The sequence below is a fragment of the Muntiacus reevesi genome, chromosome X, assembly GCF_963930625.1.
Source record: "Muntiacus reevesi chromosome X, mMunRee1.1, whole genome shotgun sequence".
Taxonomy (NCBI): Eukaryota; Metazoa; Chordata; class Mammalia; order Artiodactyla; family Cervidae; genus Muntiacus; species Muntiacus reevesi.
This window is the reverse complement of record NC_089271.1, coordinates 142557228-142575044: the sequence shown is the minus strand read 5'-3', so window position 1 is coordinate 142575044 and position 17817 is coordinate 142557228. Positions and strand designations below refer to the sequence as shown.

The window sequence follows — 17817 nt, the reverse complement described above, 5'->3', positions numbered from 1 at the left end:
AGCTCTTTCCACTGGCCATTCTTTAAGGCCCTGCTGGAAGCTGCTGCCATAAAAAGACTCTCCCTTCCTAGTGTGCTTTGGCGCTGCCTAAGTTTTGGGCTTGCAGACCCAGGAAACAGTAAGCTTGAGGGCTTTCCCTCGAGGAGCAGAAGCCCCAGTCCAGCCTGCAGTGACTGATGGCTCCGCTGGAACTGCTTTGGTCCTGCCACCTCCCTCCTCTACCCCTCTTCCATGCCTAACAGGGCAGGCATTCAATAAATCTGCAGTAGGTGCTGGGTAAATAGCAGGCCCGTGGTCAATAAATGATGGATTGATTAACTGAAGCGCTTGGCTGCTCAGTAAAAGGTCTAATGAGGCACTGCCGTGGTTCATTTTCCTGTGCACCTGGGGAGGCAGAGTTTAGTGTCTTAAGACTGGGCCAGGTTTATCTTATTCGTTTTTCTTTCCTTTTCTTTTCTTTTTTTTTAACTGCAACTGACTATCAACTGAAAGGGTGAGGGATAGAGACAAGTGAGAGGCTGGAGGCCTGGGAGGGGCCTCAAGAAGGGGGAATCCTGCACCTCTGCCTCAGTTTCTGCCCCCAGCTGTCACTGGATTCAGGGAATTTGGGGTGTCCAGCTCTCCTGAGCCCTGAGATGGTGGTCCTGGGCTTGTCTGAGAGTTGCATACAAATCACACCTGTCAGTAATTCCCATGCTATCTTTTGACTTTACCTCCTTGTTTCTTCCTCCTTTCCTTGGACAGGAGGGCAGTGCCCCCCACTACACTCAGCCTGTGAGTGTTTACCCACTCACAGGCATTTACCCACTCACAGGCATTTACCCACTGGCAACACAGTGTGACACGCTGGGTGGAGACAAGGAAAGAGAAGAGGACCTATTGGTTTAGACATAAACTTTGAGCCAGTGGACTATTAGATTGATGCGGCTATTCTGTGTTGTAGATATTCATGTGAGTTTATTAGAGAAATATGTCATAGAATTTAGCGAGTCCCGTTTCATTGGGGGCTCAGTTGCACCAAACCAGCAATGCCATTTTCTGAAAAAGCTAGAAAGTGAACTAGGTATCACTGTGAATTCAGGCCATCCTGGGGACTTTGAGATTTTGTGAAGAACGGATTGGGAATTGGATTGGGCCTCCCAGCTTCTACTAAACCCATCTCCCTAAAGTCCCCAGAACAGTACCTGACCCAACAAAAGGAAGAACTTCTGACACCTGTTCTGCACCCCTACCCCCGATACACCAGGCTGACTTCAGCACTGTACCATCAGGTGACAGCAGGAGATGCCACCCCCTCAAGAACACCCCAAACCATGCTTAAGCCCAAAGCAGCTCACCTGCCTGCTTACATGTGCTGCAGAGTGTGGGGGCCTCAGGGGGGAATCACCTTCACCGCCTGGCACTTGCCTCTGAGCAGACTCTTGGCCTGACACTAGGCAGGGAAGGCTTTTCCTTTGGAAGTGTAGTGAGCTCTACTTAGACCCTCAGCAGGCTTCTGAATGCCTGGCCCCAGGGAAGCCTGCCACTGAGCAGGCAGAAGCTTGATGCCTCAGTAACCTGGCTCTGTTACATAATGCACTATGAGAGATATGAGTCAGGGACCTCAGGCTGGCCCAGGCCCAGCCTAGACTGGGAGTGAGGCTAAAAGGGAGGTGTGTGTTTGTGTGTGGGGGGAGGGGGGGTAAGCCAGGAAGGAGCTGCTGGAACCACTTCCCTTCCTCTCACTTCTCACCCCCTTCTTCCTCAGGGATAGCTATAGCCAATCACTGGCCTACAAAGCTCGGAGTGGGAATCCCGGCCAGACCTTGAGCTGTGAGCAGCTGCTCTCCATCTCCCCTGAAGAGAAGACAAGAGGAAGTAGGCTGAATACCCAAGGCTGTTTCGTGAGTAAATTCTTCCTTCTAGGAAGGATGGGGAAGGTCCCTCTGGGGCTTTGTCCGCAGGCAGGGGCCTGATTTCAGGCTGGGCCTATTTGAGGAAAGTGGTTCCCAGGGGAGGAAGGCTGATCGCATGCCTGGGGCATCACTGACCAAGCAGCTTAGGGCTCTGGTTTCCCCTCGGGCTAGTGCTGCACAATGGGAAACCTCCCAGTCTGTCTCCGTGCTGGCTGGGATCTCACACCTCACAAACTGTTTCCCATAGGGCAAGAGCCACTTTGGGGCAGAGATTTCCAGGTAGAAGGTACAAGTGAATTAGCTTTGCCCCATGAAAAGACTCCCTCCTGCCCAGATTATCATTTGTAAAAGCTTATTTCCTAGACTCCTCCCATCTTATCCCCACTCTGACTCCTTAGCTAAGCTGGATTTTGGCATGGGTATGTGGTGGCTTCCATAAGCCATTTCCCCACACTGACTCCTCATCAAACCTGCTTTGAGGCTGAGATCTAGCCTTCAGCCTTCACAGAGAACCTATTAGTCCACAGGGTCCTGCTCTGCCAAACCCATGGTCCCAAGCGAAGCCCTAACCCTTGTCCCATTATTGCAGGCAATGGGACAGCATATGTCCTGGGCCATTATTGCCTTCTTCATCTAAAAGAGAAATTTCGTCTTTTTTGACCTCTGTGGTCAAGGAATGCTCTCCCTTGAGTGCACTGAGCACACTGAGTGCCCCACCAAATGGGTCCAAGCTTCAGGCCCACTCAGCACACTGGCTTCTCCAGGGCTCGCAAGACTACTGCATGACACCAACCAATTTGTTATGTAAACCCAGCCAGTCATGGCAGATTATGGCTCTGTGGTTATCTTGAGGGATCCCTTACACAAGAGGAGAAAGTTCAGGTAAGAGCATAATCGTGATGAGCAAACATGGCGCAATGGCTACCACCAAGGTAAAGACATGGCTGACCTTATTCCTCTCAACCAGCCCACAAAGCACAGGCAAGTGCTCTGCTGGGCTCCACCACTCAGGGGACCCAGAGACCCTGGCAGCCTTGGCTAGACACATCCATCTCCATTTACCCAGACTTCCTGGCCTTCAGGACCTGTTATGGAAAGGAGCCAAAGCTCTACCTGGAATTGAGAGCTTGTTAGTTTATCTGGAAGTGCAAATATAAGCAGGATTGTTAACCTTCTCTTCAGGCGAGGAGGGAAAATAAGGTCACCCTGAAAAGAGTTATTTTCTGAGGTGTGGGCTCACATGGGCCCATTCCTGGCAAGACTGAGGAGGAGGCTGCTGCTGCTGCTAAGTCACCTCAGTCGTGTCCAACTCTGTGTGACCCCATAGACGGCAGCCCACCAGGCTCCTGTCCCTGGGATTCTCCAGGCAAGAATACTGGAGTGGGTTGCCATTTCCTTCTCCAGAGGAGGAGGAGGAGGTGGAATTTGTGTTCTCTTCTTGTCACTTTTCTTAAGAGCACGAACCTTCCATCCAGACCTCTTGAGCTCCGTGCTGCCCAGAGCCCCACATTGCAGCAGGCCTTTCAAGGACTCTGGCCCCATCTCTCTGCTTCTCTTCTCCAACTCAGCTTTCATAGGTTCCATTCCCATAGAACCCTATTCCCAATGAGCTGTCACCCCTGAAGGAAGTTCTGATAAATAAATCACACAAAGTAGTCAATGGTGAGTAAAATATTTACATGTTACTCTCTTAAAAAGGAAACCTTGGGTAGCAAACCTGGGTAGACCCTGCCCATTCATGACAGAGACACATTCAAACTTTTTCCAGTCCCTAATTCATGAGCATCCTGAAAGCACATCATTTCCCTCATAAAACTTCTATCATTTGGTTAAACTTCTTAGCTTTTCTTTCATTGTAATCACTAGCACTAGCAGTTGACTCTGGGAGGGAGGTCTTCTCCCCAAAGAAATAGACATTTGCTCTTTTCATGGGCATTACTACACTTGAATGAATTGACTATGAGAAAAGGACCACAAAATAGGGTTGAAAAGTAGGTCTGGGCAACTCCACTCCTAGGTAGAGACCCAAAAGAATTGAAAGAAGGGGCTCAAAAAGATACTTGGACACCAATGTCCAAAGCAGCATACTTCACCAGAGCAAGCAGGTGGAAACAACCCAAGTTTGTGAACAGGTGAATTGGATGAATGAAAATGTGGTGTATCCATCAAAGGAATGTCATTCACTCATAAACAGAAGTAAGTGCTGATAAATGGATAGAGCTTGAAAACATTACTCAAGTAAATGAAGGCCACATTTTGTATAATTCTACTCATAGAAAATAATCTCAAATAGGCAAATTCCTGAGATAGAACAGAGGTTACCAAGGACTGGAGGGAGAGGAGAACAGGGAGTTATTGCTTCATGAAGTGAAGAGGTAGTCATTCAGTCGTGCTACCTCATGGACTGTAGTCTACCAGGCTCCTCTGTCCATGGAATTCTCCAGGCAAGAATACTGGAGTGGGGAGCCATTTCCTTCTCCAGGGGATCTTCTGGACCCAGGGATCAAACCCGGGTCTCCTGCATTATAGGCAGATTCTTTATCACCTGAGCCACCAGGGAAGGTACTAAATAGGTACAGAGTTTCTATTTGGGATGGTGCCAAAGTTCTGGAATGGGTAATATTGCTGACTGCACCATTGTGAATATACTTAATACCACTGACTTGCACACTTAAAAATGGTTAAAATGACAAATTTTATGTTATAAATATTTTACTGGTATATACACATATACCTAATATATACATATTAACATACACTCACATATGTAGTATATATAATAGTTGCTGGTAGAGCAGTAGGGTCACTCACCACCCAAAGCGTCTGAGCACATGGAATTCACATCTGTGTCTCAGCAAAAAGACAGTTTCTAACACATCAGGGCTCTCATGAAGTATATAAACCATGAATGTTAAGTCTGCAAATGCATTTGTGTTTTCAACAGAGAATGTGTCTTAATTCAATGTGCCTATTCTTTGTCAGATCACTAGGCACTCAGGAAAAAGTTATTTTAAATTACCCTGGGCTAGGAAAGGACTTTCCTAGCTTGATACCAAAAGCAAAACTCACAAAGGCAAAGAATAACAGACTTAAGCACATAGAAACTCAAAACCTTTTCCCAGCAAAGTACACTATCCTCAAAATCAAATGGCAAAATTAGTTGACAAAAGGTTGCAATCTCTAAATCAGAATTTCTTGTGGTGTGGCCCAAATACCACTGCACTATGGAATAGGAACTTTAGATGACAAGGACAGGAAATTGATCTTAGAGTATAAAATTAAGCACTACAGCAGGCAGGTGGGAGAGTTTTGCCCTCCAAATCCTCTATGTCCTCAGAAATCAGGTTCAGGAATATATATTTATGAAACCATTACTTTGAAGACTCAGAGAAGCACAAATAATTTTTATGCAAATTTTTCTTGGAAGCCTGATCTCTGAATCCACATCTTTCCCTTTACTACTATATAGCACATCAATAGGGAAGGTTAAAAGAATTAACACATGTAAAACAACTAGAAATCTTGCTATTATTATTTTCTGTGCATCTAAGTGGGGACCAGTTGTTGCCAGCGCAGAAGCTTAAAGGTAGACTCTGAGGGCTCTCAGAGCTGCAAGAGAACCCAGATTCAAAGTAGCTCAAATCACACTGGCTGGAGTGCTGGGAAGCTGAAGAATAGAGCTGATTAAGTAGTTTTGGATAAAATCTTAGAAATAAATTTGAGATTACAACAATGACAACAACAGAAAATGCAAAAGCTCCCCTTTCAGCTTGCTATACTTTACTGATCAGAGAATTTGTTGTTGTTTAGTCACTAAGTTGTGTCTGACTCTTTTGTGACCTCTTGTAGCCTGCCAGGCTCCTCTGTCCATGGGATTCTCCAGTCAAGAATACTGGAGTGGGTTGCCACTTCCTTCTCCAGGGGATCTTTCCAACACAGGAAATGAACCTGTGTCTCCGGCATTGGCAGGTGAATTCTTTACCAATGAGCCACCACAGAAGCCCAGATCAGAGAATTAAGGTCCCTCAAATTTCAACTTTGCAAATTTTTTAATAGGCTGCATTTCAATTGAAAAAAATTAGCTCTTTGCCCAGAATATTCTGACTCTTAGGTTTTCCAGTTTTAGAAACATTTTAAAATAATACAGTATAGTCCCCTAATAATAGATTGACCAATCATCCCAGTTTCCCTGGGGCTGTCCCTGTCTGAGCACTGAAAGTCCTGCGTTGGTGGAAAGTCCTGGGATGATTGGTCACCTAACCTAATTAGGACATTTTAACCATTTGATTAGTTTATGGGCTAATATTTGCCTCTGTTTAACAATTCTTCCTTCATCGACAATTCTTTAGTGTCCTACTGATCTTAGGTGGAGTCTTGGCTCTGCTCTTCATTGTAAGGCATCGAGGAAGTTATTTAATTTCTCCAGCCTTAATTTCCTTCATTAAAAATGAAGAATGGTGATAACAGTACCCATTTCATTGGGTTGGTGTAAAATTAAATGAGGCTATGCAGATATAATGCTTAGCACATGCTGTAAACACTCAGTAGATGTTTAGCTATTAATCTATTATAGTTATTAGTCACCTAACACAAGATTGAAGGGCTGGTGTGTAAAACACATCTCCCCCCACAAGTAGTTTAGAGGGACTATTTACATACCAATGAGGTACATGCCTATTACCACTGATTCATATGTATATATACAACACTGCTCATCAGGGCTTCTACCAGGCTATCAGAGTTACTGCATGTGGTTCATACCAAAAAAAAAAAAAAAAAAAAAATCATATTTAAACCCTTATAAGAATTTTTCAAGAGTCAATTAAAGTTGTAAAATCTTTACATAGGACCACACCAACAATTAAGCAGTCATCTAGCCAAAAAAAATCTTTATTGAATACTGGCAGTATAATTAGAAGCCAAGGAAAAGCTAAGTAAGTGGAAAACACACCCTACCCTCAAATTGCTTACACTCTTGTGTTCCAAGGAAACCAAGAGCTAAGCTGAGAGTCAGGGACAGGTCAAAGCAGAAACCAGATAGAAATCAAGAATCTGCCCTATGCTTCCTCCCAAGAATATAGGAGCCCTTGCAGCTGAGGAGTGCGCTGTAGGAGGAAAGGCAGAAAGAGTCGCTTCTCCAGAAGAGATGGCCATGCAGAAGACAAGTTAGAGGAAAAAAACACTCAGGCAGGAATCTGAAGTATCAAATAATTAAATGGAAGAGAAGTAACAATAATGGCTGTGGTATGAAGCTAGAAAACCAGGGAATAAATGAAGTAGGAAGAGGAAATTTTCACTCAGAAGACTGTCCAGCCTAGATTTTGGAAAAACCCCATGACCAGCAATAATGGCCTCCTACTTTGCCAATGAGCGTGTCATTGTAGGCAAACTTTCAACCAAATTCAGAATCTCCAGTCTCTAAGGTCCCAGTTGTGAAGGAAAGTGACAGAATGCTTTGTCTTTCTGGAACTGTTAAAGTGGTTACCACATGACCCTGTCACTCCCCAGCCTGACGGCTTGAGTTGCTCTGTTCATAGGAGGGGAGGCAGGGTGCTCAGAGACAACTTCCCAATGATATGCCCTGCTCCTTCCACCAAAGCCCTCAGCCCCCAACCCAACCTGGTAGCATTTCCAGGCTTTGCCAAGAACCAAGAGGTGTTAACAGAGTACGTGACAAAGGAGGTCTTGCCGTTTTCAAGAAACCCAGACCACCAGAAAGCCTCCCAAGGTGTGGCAGAAGTGAACACTTTGATTTCAGACTTTCAGCCTCACATCCCACTCACTTAGGTCTGACCCTCCTAGGCCTCCAACCTAGGACCCAGAGCTGAGGAAGTATCCCCTCTTATGTTTTATCAGGCCATTTTGGAGCAGATTCTCTCCCAGTTGAAAGAGTGCAAGTGCTATGAGCCCTCTTTTCAGGTGTCACTGCCATCCATCCCCCCGCTACCTACAGCCCTAAGCTCAGCAGACTATTAGGAACCTGTTAGGGCTTTCACTCGGCAGGCTTGCAGTGGCTGTGGTCTGAATACACTTGTAGTAATCTTTCACCAAAAATGAAGATTCCCTGGAAACTCGGCCTGGTTTCTTAGAGACAATGAGATAAATTGATGCCTCAAGTGAAATAATAGATGAGAAAGGGCTTTGTTGGTGTGGAAAATGCCTGCAAATACAACCTGTTATAATAATGCTAACGAAGTCAGCAGCCTTGCTTGTACCCTGCTGGAACTTCTGGAATTGTGGAGGCTAACCTGGGCTGAGCACTAAGTGAGGTAGTTCTTGCCTAGCATGACGTCTTTTAAAATTTCCTATTTATGTCTCACCGACAAACCATCACATTATTCAACTACTCTGTGGGAGCCCAAAATTACTTATTACCTTGTCTGAGCACATTACCTGCCCATGACTTGGAATCTCAGAAATAAAAGGAAGCTTAGAAACCAGAGAGGGCAAGCAACTTGCTCAGAGTCACACAGGGAACTAGACACACAACTTGTACTACAACCGAGATCTTCCACAGAGGGTTTCTCTTTCTCTTACATAACCTGTGACCTTGAGGAAGAAGAAAATCCACCCACCCACCCCCACATGCACACACACACACACACACACCCCAGTGCCTTGTCCCTATGGCTCTAAGAACACTAAACCCACAGCTGAGTTTCTTAAAGTTGCCTCTCCTGCCTCAAAATTGCTGCAGTTGTCTCCCCAAGATGGGCTCTTACCAGAGTGCCTCAGACTGGAAGACTGCAGCCACCTTTGGTCTTCCCATTGTGTTTTTCTCCTCCACTCTCCCTTCCTTGCCCTTCAGCAGGATTTCTAGAAAGTCTGACCTGCACTCCAACACAAGCTTGCCATGACATGGACTCATCCACCCTCCTGTCTGGAATGCTCTTTGGGGCTGCTTTTAGCTGTCACTGGAAATGGAAGGCTGTGATCCATGGTGGATTATGGATGGGGGGGGTCCCCCTATCCAGAGTTTCAAGAAATTCTCACAGGTCTCTAATTTTTCTTATTCCCCACCCTCCCCCACACCAGTAGCAGCTGAATCTGTTGGGAAAATTTGCTTGCCCCCATTCTCAGTCAGGGCCACTCAGTAATTTAAAAGCCCATGCAATTTCCACCCAAGTTTGCCTGTTTGGAAATGGACTTTTGATAAGCGTGGAACTCAGGTCCCAAGAGCATCCCATGGCAGACTCTCCAAAGTGGCCGTAGAAATGAAGGTATTTGGGTAGAAAGTGCCGCCGGCTATCCCCAAAGCATCTACCGCTCTGTCGCTCTGTCCATCTTCTGGGCTCCAGCATTTCCCCAGGAAAGCCTCCGCAGGCACCTTTCCAAACAGGGCTCCCACCTGCCAGGCCTCCCCTCAGCCACACAGGAATCCAGGTAGCCTCCCGGGTCGGGTTGTGGCGGTCCCAGGCGCCCAAACCTCCAGGGCCCCTCTCGGCCTTCCAGAGGGGCGCATTCAGCCCAGGCAGGTGCGAGGCACCCGGGACCAGGTGCCCACCCGCGCGCGCCCCGCCACCCACCTGTGGAAGAAGAGCAGAATGGAAAGCATGGTCTGGTCAATGTTGCGGTTGCAGATGCCCTCGTTGATCAGGTAGCAGGGGTCCCGCAGCACAGGCTCTAGCGAATCCTGCCGCATTATGCTATTGAGCTTGTCGGTGTTGAGGTTCTCGAAGACCAGCTTCTCCTGCAGCTGCCGAAAGTTGCTCACGGTGGGGCTGCCCGAGTTGTTGTTGTCCCCGCCGTTGTCGCGCTGGAGCCCGCTCCGGTGGGCCAGGTCCAGGCAGCAGTTGCAGCAGTCGAGGCCGACAGGTGAGCGGCAGTCGGACTTGGGCTGGGCCATGTTCTCCGGCTCGGGGGCCGCCTGGCCCGCGAGGTCAGGGGCTCCCGGCAGGTGCGCGCCCGCCGGGCCGGTCGGAGGAGACTCCAGGGTGTCTGGGACAGACAAGCTAAGAGAAGGGTTGGAAATAAGCGTCGAGAGCCGGCCACCCTCGGCTCGGCCCCTTTCTGGCTGCGCTGCTCGGGGTGCGAATAGAAACAGCTGGACAAACAGCTCTGAGCGGATCCTTCGGGCTCACTTCCTCCTCTTCCTCCTCCTCTCCGCCCCCCTCCTCTTCCTCCGCCTCTCCAGGCCAGGGCCGCCCCCCAACCCCCACCCCGAGGTGCCACACGCGGCCCCCTCGCCGTCCCAAGTTTCCCAAGTGTGAGAGCTGGGGCCGGGGGTGGACCTGGGGCAGCAGGAAGGGCGGGCGGCGGGGCCGACAGAGAGCCGGGGCGCGCCCTCGCTCCCTCCCTCCCGGGTTCCCTCCCTCCCTCGCCAGCTCGGGGACTCTCCGGCTCTCGGGCTCTCCGGAGCTGCGCCGGCGGAGCGGTGGCAGAAGCCGAGCGCGAGTGAGCGAGCGAGCGAGCCGCGCGTCCGGGAGTCAGCGCGGGGCCGTGACAGCATGCAAATGACCCGCCGGGGGGGCGACCGACCACGAGGGGCCGCCGCCGCTTCGCCCGCGCGCGCCCAGGAGCCGGCGGCGCGGTACTGTCCCCCTCCTCCGGCCTGCTCCCACCGGGCTTCTGCCCCCATCTCGCCCCAGCATCCGCAGGGCCGCCCGCACCTTCCGTCGCGCTCCCAGGAACCCGGCCCCGCTCGGCCTCCCTCCGTGAGCCCCGCCGCGCTTCGGCTCGGGCTGTCTCGCTGCTTCTGGCGCATCTTGGGCCAGGAATCCCCGGGAGCTGCCGCGCCACCCCCGGTATCTAGCTCAGCGGGCGGACCAATGTGCCTGGTCCCACCGCGGACGGGTGCCCCTACAGGAGAGACGCCGCCTTCGAGAAGCGGGGTGGGGGTGGGGTGGGTGCAGAGAGCGCGTGGCCCCTGCTGGGTGTCCGAGGGCGCTGGGCGCGCCTCTGGGGTAACCGACACGCGCCTGCAACAAAACTCACAGAAGCACGCTCAACCGCTCCTCGGTTTCTGTCCGTTTCTTCTCCCTTCATTCCTTTCCTCCTTTCCCCTCAATTGCTCTCTCCTATGTCTTCCCTGAACCCCGTCTGAGATGGTCTCTGCTCCGGCTTCCCGGAATGCCAGTCGGTTAGTAGTTCTCCCTCTGTCTGCACGCACCCCCACCCCCCCCCGGCCTTGCTTCTCTTTGCCCTTCTTCCATTCTTTCTCTCATATTTATTTTTCTGTTCCTTTCCCCCTCTTTCTCTCATTTATTTTTCTGTTCTTTTTTTTCCTCTTTCTTTACTCCTTTCGACCCTTTCCTTTCTTTCTTTCCTTTTTTTCCCTTTCCTGGATTTCCCTATTTACCATTTTCCTCTGCCATCCCTCTTTTACTCCTCGGTTTCTTTCTTTCTCCTTTCCTTTCCTTCATTTTATTCCCCCCATGCTCCCCTCACTTCCACACCCCCTCATTCTCCTAAGTTTTGTCTTGTCCTCCCTATTTCACTTAGCTTCCCCAATTTGTCCAAACTTGCAGTTTTTTGATCCCCACCCTACCACCTTAGGTGATCTCTATCCTTATCTTTTGGAGGGGTGTGATGATTGGTTGTTCATGGACACTGCGGAGTGTCCTGAAACCTTGGCCTGAGGGGCAAGTGCCCCTGGATCCGAGCTGATGTGAAAGGGCAGATTTGTGGAAAGCAAGCAGGTCTAACCCCAGCCATGGGTGTGTAAGTGGTAGGGTTCCGAAGTGTCTCAGGACTTGGAGACTTGGAATAGTTTGTATACATAGAATTCAGTAATTATTGGTTTCTGAGAAAAATTCAAAATATTCCTCATGTTCAGTTTTCACTTAAATGGATTTCAGTTTGTCAGCACTTCCCCACCCTTCTTTCAGCTCGCTTTCACAAGGCCATGGCCCTTGCGATAGACCAGTACATACTGCCATCTTGTGTTCACAGAGCAGAACATTTCTTGCCTGAGTCAGATCTCGGCGGAGACGCTGGAGGTGCCCCCTAGTGGGATTCACGCTGCACTGGTCCTGAGACAACCAGGTAAAAGGAGGCAGATGCTCCAAGCTAAGAGGGCTCGTTGGCCAGGCTGTACATCTGGACACCAATCAGGGCACAGCCACTCTCTTTCTAGTGCCGCTCCACTTATCTGAGTCTCTGGAGATCGGGCTTTCATAGATTTAACATTCCCTCTGTGTGCCACAACTGTCACCCCCATGATGAGGAGCAAAGGACAGCTAACAAACTCCTGTTTCCAAGGCTCTGTAGATCTTACAAGGGGCCCGGCAATTTTCAGAAATGGAAGGAGGACAGTACTCTCTCTGCTGTAGGACGCAGAAAGCCAAAACCGATCTATATCCCTGCCTCCTGACAGGATCCCAAGATAAGACACAAAAGAGGGGTTGCAAGGTCACTGACCCGGCCAGCAAAGCTGAGGGTATGTTCCCTGTGTTCTCACAGACTGTAGAAGACTGTTTATCTAAAAAAAAGCCAGTCATTTAGATGCATTAATTTCCCTTTTTCTTCTTCATTGTCTTTTTTTTAATGTTCTTGGTTAAAAGCCAGAGGAGGTAGTAGAATATGAAATTTCATATGCATTATGTAGACTTATAGCCTACTGAATTGTTTTTTAATTACAGTGTTTATGATTTTCCCTCTTGTTTATAATTATTTTATGTTAAACATTATAACAAAATATATTAGCTTCATAAATGTTTATTTAATTTGTGTTTTGAGAACTGCAGGGGCCTTTTGCTTCTACACTTGCCTGAATCCTTTTATCTTTGTGCATAACCTTGGGATGAGGCCCTGGTGGAAGTATTTCCTTCTTGGCATTTGGCACCATTAAACTCCAGAGTTTGTCCCCTTGACATTTCCCTTGTTGTAGTCCTTGCTAGCAAGCAGTATTGTTAATAATTCAGTACAGCTTTGCATACTATATCCAGGCTGATCAAGAGCAAATATAACTTAGAAGAAAATCTAGATAGTTCCGAGATAGAGTTCAGAAAGCTGTTGTGTATTTGCACACAAGTCCAGCGTGTATTGACATATAGCATGCCTTCTTGAAAAGGCTGACTGGGCAGGGCTTTCTTGGCTCCTCTCTGTGAAGCCTCCCTCTGCTCACATATATTGTGTTAGATGGAGAGACTCCCAAGTAGCAAAACATTCTTATATAAACCCAGCGAGCAGAAGGGGGCCCACTTACAGACAGGGTGGAGTAGAAAGGGGGAAAAAAGGGATACCTCCTTCTCAGATGGAGTCATCAGCAGTCACTTTCTGCTTGTCCTGTGCCAAGTATGGGGTGAGTGGGGATTCAGAGGTAAGTAAGACACAGCTGAAGCACCCAGAGAACTCATGCTCTAGTTGGCAAAACAGAGACATAAACAGACAAAAACAGCATAATCTGGGAATGACGATGGAGGCCTGGTGTGTGTGTGGTTGGGAGGGGGGCACTGCTGTGGGAGTGTGGAAGAGGGGTCAGCTCTGGAAGGAGGGAAAGGCACTCAACATGGAGAGAGGAGAGAACAGAGGCCTGGAGGTGACAACAGCATGTGTGCAGGGGGCTGGGTATGAATTACAAAGAAGTTCAGTGTTGCTGGAGAATAATATGTGAAAGATGGAACAATGAGAGTCAAGGTTAGAAAGAGATTTGGGGACCAGGTATCAGGGAACCTCATGTGAAACATGAAGGAAATCCTCCTGCTTCACAAGTTTGCCGCATAGTTAGCAAGTATTAAGAAAAGGAATAGGTATCATTTACTGAGGTCAGGCTATGTGCTGGATACTTTACATATATTATCTTATTTAATCCTCACAACAATCCTATGAAGTAGGTTATGATTCCAGTAATGAGATGGCCTTGGGAATGTTCAAGAAGCTCTCATGTCACATAAGTAGTAAGTAGTGGCGTTTGGATTTGAACCCACCCTTTCCAACTTCAAAGCTTATGCCTTTAACCATTAGGTGACTTTTTAGTTATGCTTTATCAAACATTTACAAAGCATAACATCTATTTTAAGAAGATCATATACTCTAAAAAAGTGCAATCAATGATTTACTAACACACACACACATATATATATATGGCTTCCTTTTTTAATGTTTGAAATTTTTTATACAATTTTAAAAGGTTACTTTCCATTTACAGTTATTACAAAATATTGACTCTACTCCCCATGTTATACAATACATCCTTGAGCCTGTCTTATACCCAACACTTTGTATCTCCCACTCTCCCACTCCTATATTGCCCCTTCCCTCCACTGAACCACTGCACTGTTCTCTATATGTGAGTCTACTTCTTTTTTAGTTATATTCACTAGTTTGTTTTATATTTTAGATTCCACAAATAAGTGATATCACATAGTATTTGTCTTTGTCTGACTTATTTCACTTAGCATAATGCCCTCTAAGTCCAACCATGTTGCCTCAAGTGGTAAAATTTTGTTCCTTTTAATGGCCAAGTAGTAGTCTGTTATATGTGTATGTATATATTTGTATATATATTTATATATATATATATATATATATATATATATATATATATATCCCACATCTTCTTTTCCATTCATCTGTTGATGGACACAGGTTGCTTCCATAAACAATGCTGCTATGAACATTGGGGCACATGTATCTTTTTAAATTAGTGAGATTTTTTTTTCAGATATGTAACCAGGAGTAGAACTGCTGAATCATATGGTAGTTCTATTTTTAGTTTTTTGAAAAACTTTCATACTGTTTTCCACAGTGGCTGCACAGATTTACATTCCCACCAACAGTGTACAAGGGTTTTCTTTTTTCCGTATCCTCATCGCCATTTGTTATTTGTGTTCGTATTGATGACAGCCATTCTGACAGGTGTAAGGTGATATCTCATTGTAGTTTTGATTTGCATTGCTCTATAGTGATGCTGAACATCTTCTCATGTGCCTGTTGGACTTCTGCATTTCCTCTTCGGAAAAATGTTTATACAGGTCTTCTGCCCTGACCATTATATTCAAAAACTTTTATTTGTGCTGCAGAGAGCCAGAAAGGAAATTGATTAATCTGTTATAATAATTAATATTATAATAGCTGAATTTTTTTATTTTTACCATGTGCTAGATATTTCCAGATGCTTCCAGAGACCTCACCTGTGCTTTACATAGTATTATCCAGTTTAATTATCACAACAAACCTGTGAGATACTATCATCATATCCACTTAAAAGATGAGGAAACCAAGGCACTGAGATGTTATATAGGGTATCTAGAGAATAGGAACTGTCTCTAAGCACTTGCAGTCTATTAATAATTAGGTGCAAGTTAAGACATACAATAGTTTTTAGACAAGCCCATTTCCCTACCATCAATACTCATTTTTGTTAAAGTTTTTTAATGGGAAAAAGCAGATTATTCTTCCTGAAACTTTTCACAATTGTTTGCAGATTTGTAGACTGCTGTAGTTGGTAAGGGATTCCGAAATGGCACAGTGGTAAAGAATCTGCCTGCCAGTTCAGGAGATGTGGGTTCAGCCCCTGCATCAGGAATATCCCCTGGAGGAGGAAATGGCAATCTTGTCTGGAAAATCCCATGGACAGAGGAAACCAGGGGGCTGCAATCCATGGGGCTGCAAAAGAGCCAGACTAAACAACAGCAGCAATAGTTAGTAAGGGTTTAAAACCTTCTAGATCAGGGGTTCTTAACCTTTTTTATGCCAAAGACTCCTTTGACAATAAAATAAAGCCCATGGATCCCTCCAGAGAAGGCAATGGCACCCCACTCCAGTACTCTTGCCTGGAAAATCCCATGGACGGAGGAGCCTAGTAGGCTGCAGTCCATGGGGTCGCTCAGAGTCGGACACGACTGAGCGACTTCACTTTCACTTTTCACTTTCATGCATTAGAGAAGGAAATGGCAACCCACTCCAGTGTTCTTGCCTGGAGAATCCAGGGACAGGGGAGTCTGGTGGGCTGCCGTCTATGGGGTCACACAGAGTTGGACACGACTGAAGCGACTTAGCAGCAGCAGCAGCAGCATGGATCCCTCTCAGAATAATAATGTTTTTAGATACACAGAATACAATATGTAGAATTACAAAGGAAATAAATCATATTGAAATTCACTTATCAAAATATTAAAAATGGAAATTGTCTTATATATAAGTGCTTGTTATTAATGTATTAACAAGATATGGATGCAGCTCTGATAACCTCTATAACTTCAAAATAATGAGTGTAAAAATATTTAAAGACATCTGTAATAGCAGTAATGTGACATAAAACTGTGATTCCTACTGGTGACAAACTCAGTTACTGCTAGTACTATTGTGATCTGTTCTCTGCATGTATAAAAGGAGGAAATCTAAATTTCAGTTAGAGATTGGTGAAAATACAGCTGTAATATTTTCCCTTGAAGTTCATTTATCCTCTGATTTTTCAAGGGTTCCTGTTCTAGACCAACCACGGTATAATATTAATAACAACAGCAAACATGAATGAGCCTTTACTATATGCAAGGCATGGTGTTAAGGGCTTTACTACCATTTTCCATTTATTCCTCATAGCAAGCCCATGAGGTAGCCTTGCTTTACAGCTCTCAGAGAGATGGAATTAATTTTCCAAGGTTACACAGCTGGCAAGTGGAAGAGAACAACAGAAATTTATTTTCTCACAATTCTGGAAACTAGGAGTCTGAAATCAAGGTGTTGGCAGGGTTGTTTTCTTTTGAGAACTCTCTCCTTGCCTTGTAGATGGTCATCTTCTTCCTGTGTCTTCACATGTTCATCCCTCTGTACGTGTCTTTGTCTGAATGTCCTCCTTTTATAAGGACAGTCATATTGAATTAAGGTTCACCATAATGACTGATGCTGAAGCTCCAATACTTTGGCCACCTGATGCAAAGAACTAACTCATTGGAAAAGACCCTGATGCTGGGAAAGATTGGAGGCAAAAGGAGAAGGGGGCAACAGAGGATGAGATGGTTAGATAGCATCACCAACTCAGTGAACATGAGACTGAGCAAACTCTGGGAAATAGTGAAGGATAGGGGAGCCTGGTGTGCTGCAGTATTTGGGGTTGCAAAGGATCAGACATGACTTAGCAATGAGACAACAGCAATGGCAATAAATAATGACCTTGTTTTAACTTAATTACCTCTTTAAAGATCTCATCTCCAAATATAGTCACATTTTGTGATATAGACAGGATTTCAACATCACAACAACAGATCCCAATTAAAAGGATTCAGATTAAGTAGGTCTGGAGTGGGGACCAGGTATCGATAATTTTAAAAGGTGATACTTATAATTTTAAGAGGGTGATACTTATAGATAGCCAGGTTTGGGTTCCCAGCCACAAAATTTCTTAGCACAGTGCTTGGACATGGTAGATACTCAATAAAAACTTGTTGATTGATTATGCAAGAGGAAATAAAATCCGAAGATGAGCAACTGGGGAAAATTTTAAACTGCCCTCAGGGATCTTCAGGTTGAAGTTAGACAATTAGAGAAATAATACATTTTGGTGCTCAGTCACCCAGTCATGTCCAACCCTTTCACGGCCCCATGGACTGTAGGCCTCCAGGCTCCTCTGTCCATGGAATTCTCCAGGCAGGAGCACTGGAGTGGGTTGCCATTTCCTGCTCCAGGGGTTCTTCCCAACCCAAGGATCAAACCCGTGTCTCTTATATCTCCTACATTGGCAGGAGGGTTCTTTACCACTAGCACCACCTGGAAAGCCTAATCTTCCCCATAGAGCTCAAAAAATGGTAATAATTATAATAATTTAAAAAATAGTAGCAGTTGTAATTAATAGTAGTAGTAGCAGTAGTATACTCCTTAACGTCTGAGCCACCAGGGAAGTCCCACTTCACTTCTAGTTGCAGTAGTATAAGGCCCAGAATGTAAGAATTTATTTTATAGATCTTCTTAGTGCTCAGGGCTCAGTCATGTCTGATTCTTTCTGGCCCCATAGACTGTAACCTACCAGGCTCCTCTGTCCATG

The 17817-nt window shown here is 46.1% G+C and overlaps 1 protein-coding gene across 2 annotated transcripts in view; it reads right to left on the bottom strand.

The window, feature by feature from the left end:
- Positions 1-10958, bottom strand: part of TSC22D3 (TSC22 domain family member 3) — a 64316-nt gene extending 53358 nt beyond the window's left edge. The window contains exons 1-2 of one of the 2 annotated variants that reach the window (XM_065914775.1): positions 10830-10958; positions 9422-9847 (exon numbers count right to left, since the gene is read on the bottom strand). In XM_065914775.1, coding sequence (XP_065770847.1) covers positions 9422-9741 — 320 coding nt within the window. In that variant the 5' untranslated portion in view covers positions 9742-9847; positions 10830-10958. Of the gene's footprint in view, positions 1-9421; positions 9848-10504; positions 10663-10829 lie in introns of those variants that run through there. The other variant, XM_065914774.1, reaches the window with a different exon arrangement.
- Positions 10959-17817: the final 6859 nt, after the last annotated feature.